The following is a 20,848-nucleotide window of genomic DNA, read 5'->3' on the forward strand; positions in this document are numbered from 1 at the left end:
TCCTTTATTTTTTCAGGGGGAACATCTCTGCTTTTTGTTGTCACCTCTTTTTCCAGAGAGGATTTTTAATGCTGCATTTTGAGCATTTGCAGGAGCACGAAACCACGTGGACTCTCTCCAAATCTGCCCCTAGAAAGCCCGAACAGCCCCATGGCCGTGGCTGCGGCTGGATGCGGCGGGTTTGGCGTTTCCCGCACCAGCAGCTCTGCTCCTCTGGCCTCTGGGAGCAGCGCGAGACAGACCAAAGAGCTGCTGAAACAAACCAGCCCCAAATCAACCAGCCCCTGCACATCGCAAGTGAGTCACATCCTTGGTCTCTGCTGCTGGTTAAAAGCAGGTAGGAAATAGATAACTATCGATATATACATATATATTAGTACGTGTCATCACCGGCACGTCTCTGGCACCAGGAGGAGGAACCCGCTTTCCCCAATGGGTAAAGACCTTCAGACACCTCCCCTTCTCCCCCCAGGTCGCCTCAACATCTGGAAAGCAGCAGCTGTGGTTGGGAAGCAGCTCTCGGGGCTGGTGCAGCAGCGGCAGAGCAGAGCGCGACGCGGGGGACGTGACAGCCGGGGCACGGCAACGCATGTGGGGTTTGAGCTGTGACCGCAGCCCCAGGAGCCGCCGCTGCCGCAGGTCTCTGAGCTGCTTTGGCTCCAGGGTGGGGACAAGAGGAACCTCTAAGTCTGACTCTTAATGCCACGCGGGCAGGAGCGGCCATGGCGCTGACCACCGTCTACGCCAGCCCAGAGGTGCCGCCGCGCTCGGCTCCCGGCGCCCGCGCGAGGCTTCCCGGTGAGTGACCGTGTCGGTGCTGTTGCTCCGCTCACCCGGCCCCGTGGGGCTGGGGATGGGTGGGGGTGGAGGAGCGGGTGTCCCGGTGCTGCCAGACCCTGCCCTGCAGGGGAGCACAGGGACAATTTCCTGGGCCTTTTCCAGCGCTTTCCGGAGCCGACGGTGGCCAACGCCCAATGTTTTGCTTGGAGTGGGTTCGTTACCCGTCTCCAGCCCGGCACAGAGCGATAGCACATGCAGATTTCTTTCCCATAGCCCAATTTTCTTGAAAAGGGAGCAAAACTACAGCCGACCCCCAAGGACACCCCTACCCCTTCACGCAGGGCTTCGTGTTCTGGTCCCTTTTAGCAGCTCAACAAGGCTGAGCAGGAGCCGCGCAGCGACCTGCACCCTCTCCCCATCTCTTCAGGCATCCCAAGGGCTTTGCTTTGGGTCCTCCCCACCCCGGAGCCCCCGGGTGCAGCACAAGGAGGAGAGCAGCCCCGCTCCCAGGCTGAGGCTTTGCAGCTTCGCTCGCTGCAGCTTCCCCGCTCAAGCAAGCAAAGCAGTTGTGGGTTTTCTCAGCTCCACGGCTCCTACAGGCACTCGCAAGGTTTTCTCGCTAAGTTTCCTGAAACAAAGGGCATCGGAAACTGGGAAAAGAGCCCAGAAAAGCTGCTTCCTCCCTCACTCCCCGCTCTGGTCGCTGTTGCAGGTCCTTGGTACTGGGCGCTGCTGGGAGCCGGATGGGTTGGCACCGCGGTCCTGACGGGCGTCGTGCTGTGGCTGCTGCAGCGACAGGGTGAGCGGCAGCGTCTGTCACCCCAGCGCGGTGACAATCTCCCCCAAACCATCACAGCCCAGCCCCCGCCTGGGCCGGAGCGGATTCCTCCTGTATTTCTAGCAGGGAGCAGCTCCTGGGCCAGCTCTGCAGAGCGATCCCCACGGGGCAGGAGGGAAAAGCTGCCAGTGTGTCCTTCACGGGCTGATTTGTCTGGTTTTGGAGCCTGTCCTGATATAAGTCCCTTTCTGCACCCTGACGGTGGTTCAGAGACCCCAGGGGTCCCCCCGCAGAGTCCCGTCCCCAGGCAGCACCTTTCTCCGTCCCAAGAGCTGCTTTGCACAAGGGGGTCACCCCAGCGGCTGCGTCCTCAGTCCCAGCACAGCAGCACGATGTGCGGGTCAGACCGTCCTCATTTCAGGTGGAAACGGCCCCGTCCTGAGCCAGGACACGGAGACCCCAGCCAGCAAATGCTCCTGGGAATCCTGCCTGGTCACCAGCAGCCGCCGGGACGTCCCGGAGTTCAAATGCTCCTTGAGTTGCTTCCAGCTGCAGCTCAGACAGCGGCTGTGTGAGCCAGGGAGCCACAACGTCACAGGTACCGCGGGTCAGCGTCACCCGCAGCTTCGGTGCTGGGGACCTCGCCTTGTTGCCCCTTTTCATGTGGAAGGGGGACAACAAGGCCAGGAACATTGGGAAAACACCGCAGGACCCCCAAGTCATCCCAATTGCTGTCCCCATCCCCATCGCCCTCTCCCTGCCCCACCCTGCGCCCATCACCTTCCTCTATTGCTCCTCTTGCTTTTCCCCCATTACCAAGGGACATTTTTCCAGCACAAGCAGAGTCCACATTCCCCAAAAATGCACCTGGAAGGGCTCAAAGGGCAGGAAAAGCCTCAAGTGTCCCAAGGGGGTGCGAGAGCCCGGTGCCCCAGCCCTGCCCCTCGCCCGCGGTGCCGGGGGCTGCAGCAGCGCTCACACTCATCCTCTGCCGCAGGCGCCGCGCCGTGCCGGCTCTGTCCCGCCGGCTGGCGGCCGTTCGCAGCCAAGTGCTACTGGGTGTCCACAGACACCAGCGCCTGGGAGGAGGCGGCGGAGAACTGCGGGTACCAGCGATCTCAGCTGGCGGTGCTGGAGAGCGCGGAGGAGAAGGTGAGTAACTGCGGCGGGAAGGGCCCGAGCGACACCGCTGCTTTGAGCTTTTTTAAGCTTTTCTTTTGGCAAAAAGCCACGTTGTGGTTGAGGTTTCTCCTTCCTGTCTGGCAAAGCGCCCGAGCCCACACAAGCAGTGTGATGGGTCAGGATGAGGGACCTGGAGGTTCAGCTGGAGAACAGGAGCTGAGGGGAGACCTTCTGATCTCTGAACTGCCTGAAAGGAGCTTGGAGCCAGGGGGTCGGGCTCTGCTCCCCAGGAACAAGCGCCAGGAGCAGAGGAAACGGCCTCAAGTTGCGCCAGGGGAGGTTGAGGTTGGATCTGGGGAACAATTTCTTCCCCAAAGGGCTGTGGGGCATTGGAACAGGCTGCCCAGGGCAGTGCTGGAGTCACCATCCCTGGAGGGCTGGACAGACGGACATGAGGTTCTCAGGACATGGGGCAGTGCTAGCGGTGGGGGAACGGTAAGACTCAATGATCTTGGGGGTCTTTTCCAACCAAAATGATTCTATTATTTCAGGGGGAAAAAGAGCCTCAAAACATAAATCAGAACTTAGGTGAGGTTAAGGGAAAAGGGCAAATACAGTTTGCCCCGTATATGAGTTTCCAGGCTCCTCTGTCACCCCAAAAAAACCTGCTTCACCGAATCATACACACAGAGTCCCAGGCTGGTTGGGCTGAAGGGACCTCTGGAGATCATCCATTCCAACCCACCTGCTAACACAGGGTCACCAGAGCAGATCACACAGGATCGTGTCCAGGCGGGTTTGAATGTCTCCAGCCCTGCCCGTCATCTCCAGACCACACTCCCATCTCTTCCAAAGCACCCACCAACCCCTCCAGCCCCCGTCAGCAACCGGGATGTGCCGGGCCCATCCCGACCAGACCCTCACGGGCAGGATCAGGTCTCTTTGCCATGCGATCACCTCCGAGTCTCTTCTCCTCTCCCAGGCTTTCATCGCGGAGATGACCAGAACCAGCCCCGGAGCCTGGATGGGGCTGAGCATGGACCAGACGCGCGGGCAGGAGTGGAGCTGGTGGGACGGATCCGCGTTACAAGCAGCCCTGTGAGTGCCCCTCGCTCCGGTTCACGAGCAGGTTCCAACAGCCCCGGCCCAGGGAAATATTTCCCAGCGCGATGCTCAGCACAGACCCGGCTGCCCCCAAAATCCCCCTGGAGGCGGCAGCAACGCTCATAGGAGCAAAGAGAAACCAGAGCAACACGGGTTTGTTCTCTGCAGCCAGAGAGGGAAAAAAGCAATTAAACCATTATTCCTATTATATAGCCAAATGCAAAGTGCAATAATGTGTAAATTGCAATCGATCCCACAGAGCTAATATTTGTTAGTACACACATGGGGGTGTGGGGAGGGGTAATTATCTTTTGGGGTGAGCACGGTACTACCGATAGTTCTGCTTTCCCAACAGTTGGAAAAACAAGAGGGTGGTACCATCAGCTGAGCTGACAGCGGCTGTGCCGGTTCAGGTTGTGGGGGGAAAACACTGTGATGAGGTAACTGTTGTAACTGAACACACGGCGCCAGGCTGATGGCCGTCCCGGTGCTCCCCAGGTCTCCGGTGCTGGGTCCCGTCCAGGCGAAGGCTTGTGCCGCGATTCGGGGGGGTCAGCTGCGTTCCCACATCTGCAGCGCTCTACTGCAACGGGTTTGCCAGAAAAAAGCCACCGAGATTTAAGCCGGAGGAAATGACCAGGAAAACCAGGACAAGCTCAGCGCTGGGTAATTCACCGGGACGCCAAAACACATCCCAGAGCAGCGGCTGGGGCTCCTCGCTGAGGTCGGGGTCTCCACTTTGTATTTCTGCCCATTGCCTCCAGATCCTCCAAACGCAGATAAAACCAAACCAAAAGCAAAACCAAAACCAAGACACACAACACCGAGGACGGGAAAACCAGCGGGACTGAGCTCCGCGGGGCGGCAGCGGCAGAGCGGGGAGTTTTCCAAACCCCTCGAGTGTCCCCGAGTGTCCCCGCAGCTGCAAACGCTGGAAAGACACTTGTGGTCAAACCCCGAGCGAGGATTCTTTGGTCTCAGCTTGTGTCAGCGTTGTGAGGCGTTTCTGCTTTTGTAACCTAAAACGAAAATGAATTTACACCATTGCTAACACGTCGTGGAGGGTTAATAGCAGCTTGTGGTTGATCCCCTCTGCCCAGGGGGAAATTTCAGGTGAAACTGGGGAGAGTTTCTGAATCCTTCTGAATGGCGCTGGGCCGGTTTTGCCGGTGGCTGCAGACAGAGAATTTCGTCTGGGAGCACCAGTCGCTGCTGATCCCGTCCTGGTCGATATAGGCACATTGTCCCTTTCCCCGGACATCAAACCTGCATCAAAGAGCAAAAGGAAAACTCAAAGGGGTTGCTGTTGGCCTCAGGTGGGCGGCTGAGCATCTCCCAGACGGGAAACAGCGCCGCAGGAGCAGGAACACCCTTCCCAGCACAAAAAACGCCCCACGAGGAACAAAACCCGCGTCCCCTCCACAAATGAGGGAATAGTGTCAGTTGTGTGACCCTGGGAGGGTTCATCCCTCAACCCCCACCAGCATCTGCATCCCACAAACCCACAGACTCTGGTCCAAGCGCTTCAGCTCGAGCAAGAAAAGTCGTGCTTAATTGCTCTCAACTCATTAAATTTATATATATGTATAATATATGTGTCTTTTGGCATTCAATCCCCATCCCAGCCCAGGACGTGGTTTTGTTCTCCAGAAGAAGATGGGACGTACCAGTTGTTGAAGAGAGACCCGTTGACCCATTTCCAAGGTCCAGACTCTTCCCTTTGGAGACCCAACCAGTAGTGCAAGGAGCGCCCATAGCGCAAGAGGAAACGCTAGGGTGGGAAAAAATCAACATCAGAGATCTATGTTCATGTTACACCCTCCATTGGAACCCCAAATCGACTTGGAAACACCAGTTCTCAGGAATTTCCTGTTTACCAGCTCCTCCCAGCTGTCGATGGTGGCCAAATGCGCCCCCAGAGAAACACACGCGATCCGACTCCTGTTCCAATCCGCTTCGTCCTCAATGAAGTAAAAGCACTTTTCCCTGTATCCAATGCCGTTGTCCAGGCAGCTGGGAAGGACGTGAGAGGGGCAGGACGGGCAGGACGGGCATTTCTTAACTGGAAAGGAGCAGAACACGTCCTGGTGACTCAACCCGGTGGGTTTCTCCAGGGGAGGAGAAGACTTTGGGGGTCGGCACCTCCACCCTCAGCCACTTACCCGCCAGCGCGATGATGGTGAGGAGCAACGCGGCTACGACCACCGTGACCCCGATGGGGACCTTTTGATCCTTAATGCACTTAAGGCTAAAACCTGGGTACAAACCACATGGAAGATCACAAAGAGCAGCCCCAGCTCCCGCAGCTCTTGTGTTCCCCGCTCAGGGGCCTTCAGCGCCTTTAAATCCGTCCACAAAGCACGTGGGGGGTACAGTGGGGTGCAGGCTCGGTTCAGGGGTGCATCCCAGTGCTTTCAAAGGTCTCAAGGATTTTTAGGGCTTTCTGACCTCACTGAATCCTCTCCATCCCACCACAATCACAAGAGATGGGCACCATCCCCCAGACCCCCCGTTTGGGCCACCCTGTGCCTCCCGCAGCTTGCAAACAGCTTTACTTGCATCCTCCTGCCCCTCTCCCCAGCTATTTTAACCCAAATTTTAGCTGCCCGCGTCACACTCGGCCCAACCACAACCTCCCAAGGCCCCCATGGCAGGGCTGGTGCTCACTGGTCCTTCGCTCTGCTCTCTGCTGCGGCAGCATCGTTACGGCCGTCAGGTCTTCGCCTGTGCCAAAGCAAGAAGCCCATAGAATGTAAAGAGTTACTGCTGATGCTGTGACATTATTCATCAGGAAATTACTAATGTGGGCTGTCTTCCTCATGGGAAAAGCATCATTTCTCCTCCAGCTGGTTTACATGCACAGCAGGAAGGAAAATATGATTTCTGCCTTCAAAAAAACATTATTCGCTTGTTTTTCCAAACCACTTTGATTTTATCAGCTCCTGCCAGCCCTGTTTGCCCTGGGGAGGTTTTGTCTCAATTCTGTCCCCATTTCTTCAGCTACAAGGTGTTTTCAGCACCAGGACCCTCAGGTCACCCCACATGCTGCTGAATGGTCCTTCAGACCCATCTGAGCCGCGTCCCCAGCACAGAAACCAGCCGCTCGTCTCCAGGGCGGCTTTAAAGCCTCTGGGAAAGGGGCTGGTGCTCAGGTACCTGCATCACTAAGAGCTTCTGCCATCCCTGGTGCTGCGGAGGGGACAGATGGACCCTCTGGGGACGAGTGTGTCCCTCAGCTCCGCCGCTCCTGCTCCGTCCGGGGCTTTGCCAGGGCGCTCCTGCCATCACTGAAAGAAACAATTAACAAAATCATAATAATGATAATAAAACAACAACCACCAACCAAAACTCATCATCCCCTCCAAACCTCGGTGCTGCACTCGCAGCACTTCTGTCTAAAAGCTCCTTTTCTGCTGTTCGTTCCATGTTCGGTCCGTTCACTCTGAGTTCTCCGGCACTGTGAGCACCGTGGCCAACGCGGTGCTGAAGAAGCTCATGTTCAGATTTATTGCCAATAATACTGATAAGATTTCTCATGTTCCATCACGAGAGGGGCGAATGTGCAAGGAGGGGCAGACGGAACCGGCGACTAAAACTGACCGACTCAGTTTTCCATCCCATAAGCATCGTACGCCCTGTATCACAGGGAGAGCACGAGGTCTCGCTCTCTTCGACCACGGCCCTGAGGCCCCTGTCTAAGGAGAAAGGGGGTAGTGCCGTGGTTTATTGTCATCTTGCAATTAAACCTCAACAGTTGTTCTTATAAACTGTTTCTCCAAGGTCTTTGACTTTCTGCCCTTTCCCTGGCCGCGGCCTTTTCCCAGAGCCCATGGCGACATTGAGCTCTCTCCTCAGATCAGCAAAACCCCAGGAGATATATGCAGAATATTCACAAGAAAAACCTCAAACAGAAAAACATGCAAGAGGAAGAGCTGGAGATGCTGTTGTGAACAAGCCCTTGAAGCCAAGGGCAGCTGCAGCTCCCAGAACAAAGAGCTTCTGTGTTTATTAAAACCAGCCCTACCATCTGTTCCTGTTTAATGTCAGCACTGTAAACACATCTACATTATCTCCACCTGCCCTTTGGATCTTCCTCTGTTTGCAGCCAATATTTTCCAGGTGAGAACCACCTTCACCAGTTTGCAAAGGTAAGAATTGAATTTGTTTTTAACCCTCAAACGTTTGATCTCGAACAGGGTTTAAGTGATGCAGCATTTCGCTGCTCTCCCCAGCACCAAATGATTCCCGCGGCAGCGCGGTGGGTGTGGGGGCAAACAGCAGGGGATGGGGCAAGAGGAGCAAAAGCACCAAGTGAAGAACAGCGGAGAAACCAAATCATCAGGAAATAACCCCAAATACTTGTGGGAAATAACATACTTTTGTGTCCCAAAAAGCCTGTCTCAAATATTAAAGGAGAACATTGTTCTAGGTCGTGACCTCAGTAGGAGGAAACTATGGCCAGCGGTCATGGAAATAAAGGCACTTTTGTCTGGTGCCCGAGGGACAAAGAATCCCCGCAGCAAATAGGAGGGAGTCCCTTGTCTGACAGCACCCGAATGGTGCTGCAGCAAGAGAAAAACCCTTTAACTGGGAAAACAGAAAGGAAACGTCACTGCTCCGCAGGCTCCACTCACCCTGTGCATGCTGAGCGGAACATGGGCTTTTCTGTGCCGGCTTCTTGGTCCAAAGCAGCTTCAGTTTCCAGCTTCCAGGAGCTGCTGGGAGAGGAGAGATAAGAGATGAGATAAGAGATAAGAGAGGAGATAAGAGAAAAGGGAAACCAGCTTCCACTGCCAGTTCTTTTGTCCACTAGAGAAATAACTGCGTGTTTCCCGTCCCCGCCCGCAGCCTCCAGCCAGCTGAGGGTTTGAACCCACGCAGGGACGCTCTCTGCTCCCCAACCCAAACGTATCCCCAACCCGTAGGACGGGAGCGAGAATCCAGCAAATCGGAACAAGCAGAAGCGTCTGAGAACCGACACGGAGCCGGTGCTGAGAGCCGCCCCTTCCAGGTGCTCCCTGCGGAGACCCGGGAAGCTCCGCGTTCCAAACCCAGGTCCGGCTCCACCAGGACCTGCAGAATGGGGGCAAAGCTACGAGAGACCCCAGGGCTGGACGCTGTGGGTACAGCAGGAGCAAGTCCTGTGGTTGCTGGGACGTGATTCAGCACCGATTGCGGTTCCGCTGCTGATGTGATGGCTAAAGACCTCGAAAAACTGGGTTTTTTCCATGTTGTAATGCACCACTCCAAGGAATGAGGCCAGATAAGGGCACGAGCAGCTGTAACATGATTTCAGTAAAACATTGTACATACTTATCAAGCCAAGAATTCCTCTTGACATAACAAAGAAATAGGCTCAAGCCCAAACCTCTTTCCTTCAGGTTTTTACCCCGGCTCCTGCTCCATAATTCACCGCTTGGTCCCAGGGAGAGGCCGGGGGGGGCAAATGTCTGGAAGCCCCAAATTTCAGCTCTCAGCTCCATTACAACCCACTCCAAGCGTTCCAGCCCACGGCGCGATGCCCCAGCAGCAGGTGGGGCGGGTTGGGCTCCCTTGGATTGTCCTGCCCCGGTGGCAACGGGTGGGCGTCTCTGGTCTCCGGCCACAAATAGAAACACAGGGGAACACTCGGCTTCAGAGCGGCCTCCGAGTGGAAATAAAGCCCAGAGGAAACGCTGCGACAGCATCAGAACAAACCAGGTCGGCTCAAAGACAATTGAACTGCAGGATTTAAAGCTACTGACCTTCCCCGGCTCCCTCCGGCCCCAGCGGGAGCTGCAGGCGCTGCCGCTGTGTCCTCCGCCCGGGGGAAGAGGGGATGGAGCCAGAGATGGATCTTCCCCCTTCGCAGCTTTGTCCTTCCCCCAGGTCCTCCGCACCGACCTCAGTAAATACGCTCACACTCATTTTCTGGATTAAACCAGCAGCTGCCATAAATTCCCGCAGGAAAAGAAACCTCAGGGGAGTGTGGGCAGTGGAGACGGCATCGGCCCAAAAACATCCCCGCACGCAGCTCTCGCCGCCCATCGTCAGCATTTCTGTGCCCACCAGCCATGGGAGCGACACGGGGGATTTCCAGGCGACAGGTCCCACCTGCCCCCCCTACACATGAATATCGGCCGGTTCCCCAGCCAAGGCCTCTTCCCCTTGTGAAGTACACGGTTTATTCCACAGTCAGCGAGAGGAATGGCCTGCAAACACGTCACCAAACCACTGCTGGTGACAAAGGCAGCAAACACAACTATTTATAGGCTCGACAGTGCGATGGTGATACCAAATTTCCCCCACCCACATCACAATTGCAGAGAAATCATCAAGAAAGCACAAGTGGTGCTGGGGAGGGGGGTTGTACCTGATAAAGATGCTGGTTTCTCTTCTCTCTGGCACAAACCTCCTGTTTTGATTGTGGGAGGAATCGCTGCAGGCGGGAGGAGCTCGGGATGTCCCAGTGTCCCGCAGGGTGTGTTCCCTCACCCAAGGCTGCGTTACGGGGCTCTGGGGGCCCCCCAAGTCCTGATCCCCCCAGAAGCAGCCGAAAGCAGCCGCGGGGCTGCTGGGGACGAACCCGAGCTGGCTGGAGGGTGAACAAACCTCCCCGTGTCCCCCGCGAGAGCAACGAGGGGGCTGCGTGACACCAGGGCTGCTGCAAACGGCCCTTCCCAGTGCTCCCAGCCCACCCACCCCCAGGCACCCAGTTCAGACCCACAGCACATGGGGCAGTCCCGCCGAGCTTCGCCGCTCGCTCGGAGCTGGGGAAACCGTTTTGGGAGGTTTGCGCTATTTTTGGAGGTTTATTCTATAGGGAGATGCTCTTATCTCCTCCCCGTCACCCCGATGTGGCAGCTGTGGCTCAGACTTGCAGCCACCCCCATGTCCATGTCCCCTGTCCCCTCCGCGGGTCAGCAAACTGGGCTCTGGGTGTTCGCGCTCCTTGGGTCTGGCCCAGGCGCTGCCTCGCAGCAGTTCACCTGCCGCGTGTTTACCTTTGGATTGCTTTATTTCTTCTTAATCCTCCCCCCTGGACAGAAAGGGATGGGTACAGTGTGCACGAGGGTGTGCACGAGGGCGGGTGTGCACGAGGAGGCTTCTCTGGTACAGCAGGATGCTCCTTCCACCCCTCCCCATGAGCAAACTTGCTTGGAAACACCACACGGAGCCAAATTAACGTCATAATTAATTGGTGCAGATCTGTTGAGCAATGCCAGGACCGCAGCCCCCACCGAGGGCCTGATCCTGGCCCGTTCCCAGGTGTCTCTCCTGCTGTTGGCCCATTTTGTGCCCCTCCTGCCCCCCTCAGAGCTGGGTGGCTTCTTTCTGGCAGATCCAGGGAGATCCCGTGCTGCAGCTTTGAGACGTGATGCTGTTCCCCTTCAGCACCCCACAGCTTCCTCCAGACGGACTGCTCAGCCAGAGCCTGGGGCTGCAGGAAGATCCTGTGTCACAGCACGAGGGTCCCTGGGGTGCCCCCATCCCGACACCCATCGCACCCCAAGCGCTCACCGGTTCCAGTCCACGTGGGAACCATTCAGCCAAGTCCAGTCCTTCCCATAAGAGGGGCGGGAGAGGCCGATCCAGAAGTAGCTGCTGGGTTTCCCAATGATTTGGTTTAGGAAATCCTGTGTCGGGGGAGAGGGCAGGTGGTGACACTGATGTGTCACTGATCGCCATCCCAAAACAGGCTCCAGCCTGTCCCCACGCAGCCCCGAGCCCCACCAGTGTCCCCCACACTGACACCGGCCAAGGCTCCGCAGAGGTTTGTGCACAGGGGTGGGTGCTGAGCCCCGGGACCCGTCCCACATCCCCGATGCCATCGGTCCCTTTACCAGCTCGTCCTCGTCCCTCAGCATCAGCAGCTCGGCCCCCCGACTCGCACAGTCCCCCCGGCTCTCGCTCCACGAGCGCATCCCGTCAGCAACCCAAAAGCACTTGGTCCCACTCGCCATCCAGCCCCCGGGGCAGATCTTGCACCCCCCAGCCTCTGAAAGACAGGCAGTGCCATCTTCAGCCACCAAGAAGCCACCTTGTCCCCTGCCCATCCAAAGAAGGACAAGTGTTTAAGTGCTGCTGGCTCCCCAGGAACACGGGGATGGCCTGAGCTTCACTTGCTTCTCCAGTCTGGGGGTGCTGCAGGGTTTTGGGAAAGCAGACAGTGTGGAGATGCGTTGTGGTTGGCGTTACCTTGCAGGTTTGGCAAGCAAAGCTCTTTCCGCAGCTCTGAGCGGATCTTCTCCAGGGTGCTGTTGCCATCTCCTGCGTTCCCGCTCCCGTTTTTGCAGCTTCCTGGGTTCTCCGGCTGCTGGTGCAGAACTGCAAGGGACGGAGCGAGCAGGGGAGAGGGACGGGCTCCCCAGGCACGATACCACCGAGATCTACGTGCACTGGTCCCCGCGGGCTGCAGGGAAGCGTCTGGGCTGGATCCTCACACAAAGTGGGTGCTCGGAGCCCTCCAGCCCCCCTCACCCTTCCTGTGGTCTCAGCTCAGCCCAGGCCTCCATCTGAGCATCTCATGGGGGTGGGAACCAGCCTCGGGGCCCCAGCCCAGAGCAGACTCCCCGTTTTGGGTACGGGGTCCCCACCTCTGAGCTCAGCCCCGCGCCTGCAACCGCCTTCACCCGCTGCTGCTCTGCGCTGCCAACAGGATGTGGCCCCTGCACCCTGCGCGAGATGGAGCATGAGATACGGAGCCATCAGCCCGGCCGGCTGCAGAGAGCCCGGGAGCCTCTGACCGCTGCGGAAATGGCCTCTAGTGCACAACCCAGCTGTGCCAGCCCCAGCTGTGCAGCCCAGAGGGGCCTGGCGCAAGGGTGAGGGGCTCTGCACCACCTTTCAACTACCCCTTGCAGCACAGCGCGATCACAGACGCTGCAGTGCGCACAAAAGGCTTCCAGGAGATGCCTTTTGGGGTTTCTCTCCAGTTCTGAGCCCACACAAATTCAAACCATCAGCCGTTGCTGGTCAGACGTTGCATCAGACAACCAGTCGTTGCTGGTCCCAGTTCCACCCCGCAGCAGGGACAGCAGATCCCTACAAAGCCACCGGCTCAGGGCTGGTACCCAAATCGCTCCCGCATCCTCAGAGCATCACCTGCGTTCTGCAGCTCTCGGAGCCACGAAGGGTGCTGAGCCTCATCCCTTTGCTCTTCCCTCCATACCCGTGTGCCAAACGCTTGGCAGATCCATTCCCAAAGTTCAAATCCACACCTGAGACCATTCCCAGCACAAGATCCATTGGATCCCCTTCCCCTTTGCAGAAGGATCTCCTCACCAAGATCCACCAGACATTTGAGACTCCGTTCCAGCTGCTTGCTGTGCTTCGGGGGCGCCGTGGGTCAGGGCAGCAACAGGTGCCACCAGCAACATCACACCCGGCACAAAACTCATTCCAACAGGGCTGCGTGTGACCCTGAGCTCGGCCCCAGGGTGTCAAATCCTCACCCTGCCACAGCTGAGAAGTTTCCAGTGGTTTTCGTCTCGCTGGCCAACCAAAATAACCAAGTCTCCTCCACCCACCAGCTCTATGAAATTCTGATAAAAGCCAAGGTCATAAAAAGCAGATTTGCCTCCTACACAAGCACCTGAGCCAGCACCCCCGGAGCAGGGACCCTCTCTTCGGATGGTCCCCTCTCCGGATTGTCCTTTGGTTGTCCCCGTGCCAACAAGCAGATCTACTCACACGAGCATCCCATCGCCACCAGGGCCACCCAGAAGATGAGTTTCCCGGTCCAGCCGGCGCAGAGAGCCGCTCGGTGCCACCGGGGACAGCTCGATGCTGCAAGGGAAAGGAGTTGTTGGCAGAAAAGCCCTGTCCCAGCCCCGCATCCAGCCAGCCAGACCTGCACCGCAGATTCGGGCTCTTTCCTCCCCAAAATCCCTCTGTGGTGCTGCTGCTGGTTGTTCTACAGCTTTGGTCGGTTGTCCATGTTTTGTCATTGCCACCCTCCTCCCGACCCTGCTGGCACTGGGGAAAAGATGCGCGTGATGAAGTTGTGTTGGTTCTACCCAGATATGCAAGAATTGGCAATTTCCTGGATGTTGTAAAGTCACTAGAAGCCAAGGGTAGAGGTGGACCAAGATGGGAGGGCAGGATGATGCTTCTGGCCAAAGCCAGAGCTCACCTGGACCAGCAAAGGTTCGTCATCTGCTTCGGAATCAAACAGCAAAGGAGGAACATCCGACTCCACCTTGACATCAGGTGGTGGGTCTGGCAGAGTCCTTTGAGCTCAAAAGGGGGGTGTTTGGTGCAAATCATGGAATTCTTGCAAAGAAAAGACATTGTGGGAAGCTGCCTGAAGATGCCGTCACCACGCAGAGATCTCTTCCAGAGGGGAAAGAGCAGGAGTTAAACCTTCGCTGCAGGCAGAGCAGGCGCAGGAGGAAGGGGGAGGGAGGTGTAAGGGGACAACGTGGTGGCCGCGGGCACAAAAGCAGCATTTCAAAGGTCCTGGTACGACTTGGGCAACACTGACCCCATTTCAAATAAACCCTAAAACCATTTCAAGAGAAAACTACTGAAGGAATCCCAAAGAGCAGACGGGATCCTCCATCACTCACCGCAGCCACGGGCCCTTCCCGCTTGGGGGGCAGGAGCCTCCCAGCACAACCACAGCCAGAAAGTAAATATCCCCCAAAAAACCCCTCAGTGCACTTACTGCCAGGTTGAGGAAGCGAATGCACTTTCCTGCTGCCCCTTCCAGACCTGATATCCAGGTCAGCATGGACAATTTCCTCGGCCATAGCGGGAGAGGCGGGAGGATCACCAGCGGTGCCTCTGGCTCCAACGGGGCCCATCCAGCCCTGAGAAAACCGGCTTTTCTGCGGTTTTTCGCTCCTCTGGTTCATCTCCGCAAGTTCCTCTCCAGGCCAGAGCTCTGCGGGGAGAAGTAAGAGCCTCTGAGCGCTCGGCAAGCGCAGCGAGGTTGCAAGAAAGCGCATGTGATGCACTGGTCAGCCCGAAAACGAAACCTCACGCCCTTTGTGCTGAATTAAGCCAGGGAAAATGTGTTTGTCTCATCAACAGAAGCAGCTCCTGACAACATTAAGCCTTTTCTATTCAAAGTTGAGCCATATTCTTCTAAGGTACCAAACAAGACACCTTGAATAATTGAAAAAAGGGGCAAACAAACCCAAGATCCACAGTTGGGCAAATGGGCCGTTCCAGACTTTGCTCCGCTCTGTCCAAATGGGTCATTTTGCACAAGAAATAAGGTGTCGTGGCGAGAATGATCCGCGATCTCCCAGAATGTTCCTACCAGGATTGCGAGAATTGGGATTTTTATGAAATAAATAAAACCAGATCCATTCCACCCTTATCTCCTCCCTTCAGCTGCTCGAAAGGTGTTTTCTTGCCTCAGTCACTGCTTCTCCCCACCCAAACCCATCCCAGCATCGCCGCTTTTACCAATTTCCCTGTAATTTCACTGGTTTTCCAGCCTGGGTTTAAAGCACATCACCATTTTGCTGCTTTGCCAAAAAAACCCGGGAGACTCTGGAAACAAGGGGTTAGAAATGAGCCCTTGGAGGGGAAAGATGGAAAATGGCCCAAAAAGCTCAAGAAATCAAGCTGTTTCTCTTCGTTCCTTGTTTTCAAGGCATTTCCAAGAGACACTCAGCTGCTCCCTTTGGGAACCGGGACTGGAGCAACTGAAGGGCGGGGAAGGTCAGAAATGAAAGCACAGCCCCAAACTTATAGAAAATATAAAGGTGGAAAATGACAGGTTTACTGGTTTCTTTGGAAGATTCGCTCATCTTTTTCTGCACCGAGGAAGAAATCCCATGCAAGGATTTTTCAACCCCAATGAGAGGAAATACAAACTGTCAGGACCTGTTGAAACAGCCCCAAATTAGGTATTTAGCCCTTTTTAGGGGAAAGTGGTTTCCAGCCTGGGCAATGTGAGCACACAGAAGGGGCTCGATTGCGACCAGAGCAGGTAGAGAAAACAGGTGGAGATATATTAGGAAATTTCGAGAAACATCAAACACAGGAAGGGTTGCGGCTTCTCGACCAGCAACACACACTTTAGTTTAAAGGTCTGCAGGTTTTAAAGGCTTTTCTGCATCTAATCTGACTGCACAGAGGCAACGCAACAAAAGCCGAGCTCCCAGAGATGCTGCAGAGCTGACAGCCTGAGCTGACTGTGCTGTGTCCCTTATGAAAAAGGGGGGGCTGCGGTTCACAGCATCAAAAGGTGCGATGAGAAGGGCAGCTCGTCACAGCTGCCACGTCCATCAAGGTCATATTGAGCTGCTGCAGCCCCAAAAAGCCAGAGCAACCCTGACCCGGGGAAAAAGGCGCCTCAAAAAGGGGGATGTGATCCTACGCCTCCCACTTTTCACCCACCGCAGCCTGAACCCGGCTCTGATGTGCGGGATTCTCTCTCTTTGAGCTGGACTCTCAGCCTGAATGGGGCAAAGGTCGAGAGGAAGTGAAGAGATGTGAGTGCTACGGGAAGGGAAATAAAGACAAAACAAACAAATGTCATGGGGAAGAAAAACAGGGAAGAGCAAAGAGGAACCTCTGCCCATGGCAGAAGCCTCCACAAATAGGGTTTTCCCACCTAAGGAAGAAAAAAGGGCTGAGACTGTCCCAACAGCATCCCCAGCCCTGCTGGAATCTGCCCCGACTGGAAAGCCCAAGGATGGACGGACTGGGAGCACTGGGAAGGGCCGTCCCGCACAGCCACCGCTCCAGGGGACACAGGGAGGGCTGTTCACCCACCAGCAGGTGGGTTTGTCCCCAACGCCCACGGCTGCTTTCAGCTGCTGCTGGGGCTCCTGCGGCAGCGGCTTCTGGGGGGCGGCACACAAGCCCCCGTACGCAGGAACACAAGGGCTGATGGGGAGAACAGTGGCTTTCAACAAGCGCTGTGAGGAACAGAAGGGACACACATGATTATTTACCATGTTTTAATTACAAAAAATAGCAAAAAACCAGCAACAGGGTCTGGATCAGTAACAGGTGCCACAGGAGCTCACTTCACGTCCCAGCACAGGGTTGGGGAGATGGGCCGAGCTCCCTGCGCCCATCTCATCTGGCAGCAGCACCTCGAGCTCCATCACCACAGGGCAAAAGCAGATTCAGGGGAATTGTCAGAAAAGCAAGATGAGTGCTGCAGTGGGCCCAGGAGAAAGAAACCAGTTCCATGTGCAACCCAGGCTCCCAATCCACACAGCCAGATATCACCATCCCCGGGGTCTGCCCCTCCTGCAGGTCCCTCTCCTTGAGACCGGGCAGCGAGTTGTTACTGAGACCTGGAGAAATCCAGAGCTGCAGTGAGGGAAGAACATCCCCAGGTCACGCTGTGCTGCTGGAAGAGGTGAAGCTGTGGAGGTCCCAGCATGGAGAAGGTCCTTTCTCCATCCTCTCTTTCACATGATAGCTTGGGGCTTGCTGCAGAGATACGGTCGGAGCTGTGAGCAGCTTGAACTCACAACTCCACGGCCATTCAAAAACGCACACTCGACTTGGTCGTACACCAGGTACCTGCGACAAGAAGCACAGACAGCGCTTGCACCCTGGGGAACGGCTGTCCCCTCAGGCAGCAGGAGGGGACAAGGGCTGCCTGCACGGGACAGTCCCCACAGCCACGTCCCACCGCAGGACGGTCTCCCCACGGCCCTGGCTCGCAACGGGACTCACGTGTGGTTGAAGCCGCTGCCGTTCACCCACTGCAGCTGCCCGTCCCGTCTCCGCAGCCCAAGCCAGTAATCAATGTTGCCCCTGAGGCGTGAGAGAAACTCCTGGGCAGGAAAGAGAGAAGCCCAGAGTCAGGAGCTGCTGCCGCCCCAGCGAGTCCCTGTCCCAGCCCCACGCCAGGCCCTGGGACGGCAGCAGCTCCCACCCAACGGCTGCTCTGCCAAGCTCCAGAGCTCCTGCAGGAGCTCCCCAGCCCGGCTGGCCGGGTTGGTCCTGCTCTGCCGCAGCTCTGCGCCCAACCCACACCCCCTGCACCCCACACACCCACAGCCGCCCCTCACTCACCGTTTCCCACTCCCTCTCCAGCACAGCCAGCGAGGCCCCGAGCGAGGAGCACCGTTCCTGGCCCCACTCCCAGCTCCCCTCCTGCTCCCTGCTCGACAGGTAGTAGCAGACATTGCGGTACCCAACCCAGTGGTCAGGACAGCCCAGCGCCGCAGCCGCTCTCGCTCCAGCTCTTCCTGCTGCAGAGGGAAGGGAGAAGCTCAGAGGATTCCGCTCCCCAGGGACCAGGGCACACGGCTCCGGGGGGCAGGGAAGGAGGCAGCCCCGGGCTCCCCCCGCGGGGATCCCCCCTTTGCTGCCAGGGACCCCAGGGAGCAGACACCCCAGGGGAACAGCCCGGCTGGGCTGCCGGCGGCACACACGGCTCTGCACCCAGGGACGGACGGAGGCAGCCGCTGCTCCCTCACCTGACAGCGCAGCAACAGCCACCAGCAAACCCAGGAGCAGAACCAGAACCAGGACCCACACTGCATGGGGCTCGCACCGCCCGCCTGGAGGAGGAAAAGCCACCGGCAGTGAGGACGCTGCTGTCCCAGAGCAGGCACAGCCCCTGTGTCCCCGCCACCCCCACCCCAGCTGCCCAGGGAAGGCAGGAGGGACCCCCAGCCTGTTTCACCCCCCAGACAGCTGGAAGAAGCCTCACACTTGCCAGCCCCAGTCCTTGTGGGGTGACACTGCCACAGGACACTGTCCCCTCCCGACAGGCCACAGGGGCGGCCCTGCACTCACCCACACGTCCTCTGCCCGTCCCTTTGTCTGTCTGCCCAGGCAGCTCTGGGTGGCGGGACACCCATCCGCACTGGGGACCCAGGGGCTCGTCCACATTCCCATCTGTGTCACAGAACCTGTTCTTCTCCCCTTGTCCCACAGGGAAACGAGACAGGGAACCTCTTTCCTTGTAAGAAGTGGAATCTTCGACCCAAGGTCTTGTCTCCACTGTCACAAATGATTTCCAGCCAGGCCCAGGTGTTACCTTCCTACTGGGAGAGCGCAGAGAACATGATGAGAACACAGTAGATCAGGATGTTTATTTTTGTTACCTGGTACAGCTGATTTCAAGTACCATCCACTGTCCTGTGATGATAACCAGGGTCAGGAAGGTGCAGCCGGCCCTGTCCCTGCGGGGAGGGAGACACGGGCAGTGAGCTCAGGGAGCACAGGGCCCAGCCCTTGGCCCCCAACCCTCCTCTCCTGCACCCCCCGCCCAGGCTGTGCTGGGACCGTCCCCCTTCCCACCGACCGGAGCTCCCTACCTGACCCCGGCAGCTCCTCAGGCCGCTCCCGTCACAGCCGCTGTCCCGCTGTGGAGAGATGGAGGCGGTGTCAGCTGCTGAAAACCCCAGCGCTCCGGCCAATCAGCACGTGAGAATGAGGAGTGGCGGACGAGAGAGCCAATCGGAGCGATTTTGGGCGGAAACCTGTTTTTAATACCTCAGAGGCCGCACTGACAGAGTGAATAACATAGCAACCGTCTAGGTCCGTTAAGAACCCTTACTTTGCAAAGGTAAGTTTTGCTGCACCCAGGAGCGTCCTTGAGTGGGCGAGATAACGAGAACGGACTGCAACCCAGTTCTGAACAACCCAGCAGTCTGAACCCCGGCCAGTGCAGCACGCTGGGCCAAGGGTGAGAAAGTTCACGAGCAGCCTTCGTGCCCAGACCCCGGCCACCCCACGACCACCAGGAGACTGTGCAAGCAAACAGGAAGAGGAGACTATAGAAATTATTTCCTATAACTCATTTTAATAAAAAATGCCTTTTGGGGGAAAGGTTTGTGTAATGAGTCAACCGCAGGCTCTCAGTGAGCCGCGTTGGCTGAGAAACTCACGGGAACAAGATTTGCCGGAGCTATTCCTCAGCCTCTGTCCTTGTCCTTGTTAAGAGCACTGGGGAATCTGCCCACTGGATCCAGAACTGTGCACGTCCCACAGGTCCTGCCCGTGCCGAGCGCGGGACGCTGCCGATCCACCCGCGTTTTGGCTGGGGAGGATGTGTTTGTGCTGTGAGCGTGACCAAGCGCTGTCACAGGATGCACAGGAAGATGGGATTTGAGGGGGTGACATCTGTGTGGCCCGAAACTGCCACGTAGAGCCCTTGAACAGAGACCAAAGCAGCGGGAAGGAGGGAGCAGCCTGTGATCGCAGGTCGGTTCCCCAGCCAAGGCCACTTAACCTTGCGAAGCACTCGGTTTCCTTTCCAAAGTCAGCATGAAACATGGACTGCAAGCAGATGCCATAGTCACTGCTGGAACCAAAGCCAGCAAACACAACTATTTATAGGCTGGAGAGGAAGAGTTGATTTAGTGGTAGAGCCCCACCCCGGCGGGTTGGGGTTGTCGCCAGCCTGACTGAGAGGTGAAGCCGGAGAGAAAAGAAACTAAAGGAGCACCATGAGAAGGTAACGATGAGTGAGCAATCGCCGGACACACGCGTGCAGAGCGCGTGGACAGTACATGCAGCCTATCACGTTATCGTATAGCACGAGTTACAACCCATCACATTGTTGTAAGGCGTGTGGACAGGGCAGCTTTGCTATAAGGCTGGCCGGGTCCGGCAATAAAGTGAACTCTGTGAACATCACATTGGTGTGTCAGGTTCCGTGCCTCGCATGGAAAAAGCAACAGGTTGTACCTGATAAAGATGCTGGTTTCTCTTCTCTTTGGCACAAACCTCCTGTTTTGATTGTGGGAGGAATCGCTGCAGGCGGGAGGAGCTCGGGATGTCCCAGTGTCCCGCAGGGTGTGTTCCCTCACCCAAGGCTGCGTTACGGGGCTCTGGGGGCCCCCCAAGTCCTGATCCCCCCAGAAGCAGCCGAAAGCAGCCGTGGGGCTGCTGGGGACGAACCCGAGCTGGCTGGAGGGTGAACAAACCTCCCCGTGTCCCCCGCGAGAGCAACGAGGGGGCTGCGTGACACCAGGGCTGCTGCAAACGGCCCTTCCCAGTGCTCCCAGTCCACCCACCCCCAGGCACCCAGTTCAGACCCACAGCACATGGGGCAGTCCCGCCGAGCTTCGCCGCTCGCTCTGAGCTGGGGAAACCGTTTTGGGAGGTTTGCGCTATTTTTGGAGGTTTATTCTATAGGGAGATGCT

General features: G+C 57.1%; 3 protein-coding genes across 9 annotated transcripts; 1 reads left to right on the plus strand and 2 right to left on the minus strand.

Moving 5' to 3' along the window:
• The first annotated feature begins 593 nt into the window (after nucleotides 1-593).
• On the plus strand, nucleotides 594-4,420 carry LOC309449689 (killer cell lectin-like receptor subfamily F member 1). Its single transcript, XM_082071997.1, has 7 exons — nucleotides 594-639; nucleotides 715-798; nucleotides 1,493-1,579; nucleotides 1,980-2,156; nucleotides 2,556-2,710; nucleotides 3,663-3,778; nucleotides 4,283-4,420. Exons 2-7 carry the CDS (start codon nucleotides 723-725, stop codon nucleotides 4,404-4,406), a joined length of 735 nt encoding a protein of 244 aa, XP_081928123.1. The 5' UTR covers nucleotides 594-639; nucleotides 715-722; the 3' UTR covers nucleotides 4,407-4,420.
• LOC309449690 (C-type lectin domain family 2 member B-like) lies at nucleotides 3,275-10,160 on the minus strand. Of its 7 annotated transcripts, none has more exons than XM_082072002.1 (8): nucleotides 10,137-10,160; nucleotides 8,419-8,502; nucleotides 6,941-7,071; nucleotides 6,452-6,508; nucleotides 5,947-6,039; nucleotides 5,662-5,846; nucleotides 5,452-5,555; nucleotides 3,275-5,050 (listed from the first exon to the last, which is right to left on the minus strand). In XM_082072002.1, exons 3-8 carry the CDS (start codon nucleotides 6,963-6,965, stop codon nucleotides 4,894-4,896), a joined length of 621 nt encoding a protein of 206 aa, XP_081928128.1. In that variant the 5' UTR covers nucleotides 6,966-7,071; nucleotides 8,419-8,502; nucleotides 10,137-10,160; the 3' UTR covers nucleotides 3,275-4,893. The 7 variants fall into 7 exon arrangements, with proteins under 7 accessions (XP_081928128.1, XP_081928125.1, XP_081928127.1 ...); XM_082071999.1 differs by lacking the exon at nucleotides 10,137-10,160 and adding an exon at nucleotides 9,529-10,104; XM_082072001.1 differs by lacking the exon at nucleotides 10,137-10,160 and adding an exon at nucleotides 9,153-9,482.
• Nucleotides 10,161-10,945: 785 nt separating this feature from the next.
• LOC309449688 (killer cell lectin-like receptor subfamily B member 1B allele B) lies at nucleotides 10,946-17,045 on the minus strand. Its single transcript, XM_082071996.1, has 8 exons — nucleotides 17,032-17,045; nucleotides 16,121-16,222; nucleotides 14,433-14,651; nucleotides 13,457-13,552; nucleotides 11,963-12,091; nucleotides 11,608-11,762; nucleotides 11,285-11,400; nucleotides 10,946-11,204 (listed from the first exon to the last, which is right to left on the minus strand). The coding sequence occupies exons 3-8, from the start codon at nucleotides 14,620-14,622 to the stop codon at nucleotides 11,078-11,080; spliced, it is 813 nt and encodes a 270-aa protein (XP_081928122.1). The 5' UTR covers nucleotides 14,623-14,651; nucleotides 16,121-16,222; nucleotides 17,032-17,045; the 3' UTR covers nucleotides 10,946-11,077.
• Nucleotides 17,046-20,848: the final 3,803 nt, after the last annotated feature.

This window comes from Streptopelia decaocto, assembly GCF_964273445.1.
Source record: "Streptopelia decaocto genome assembly, chromosome: 24".
Lineage (NCBI taxonomy): Eukaryota > Metazoa > Chordata > Aves > Columbiformes > Columbidae > Streptopelia > Streptopelia decaocto.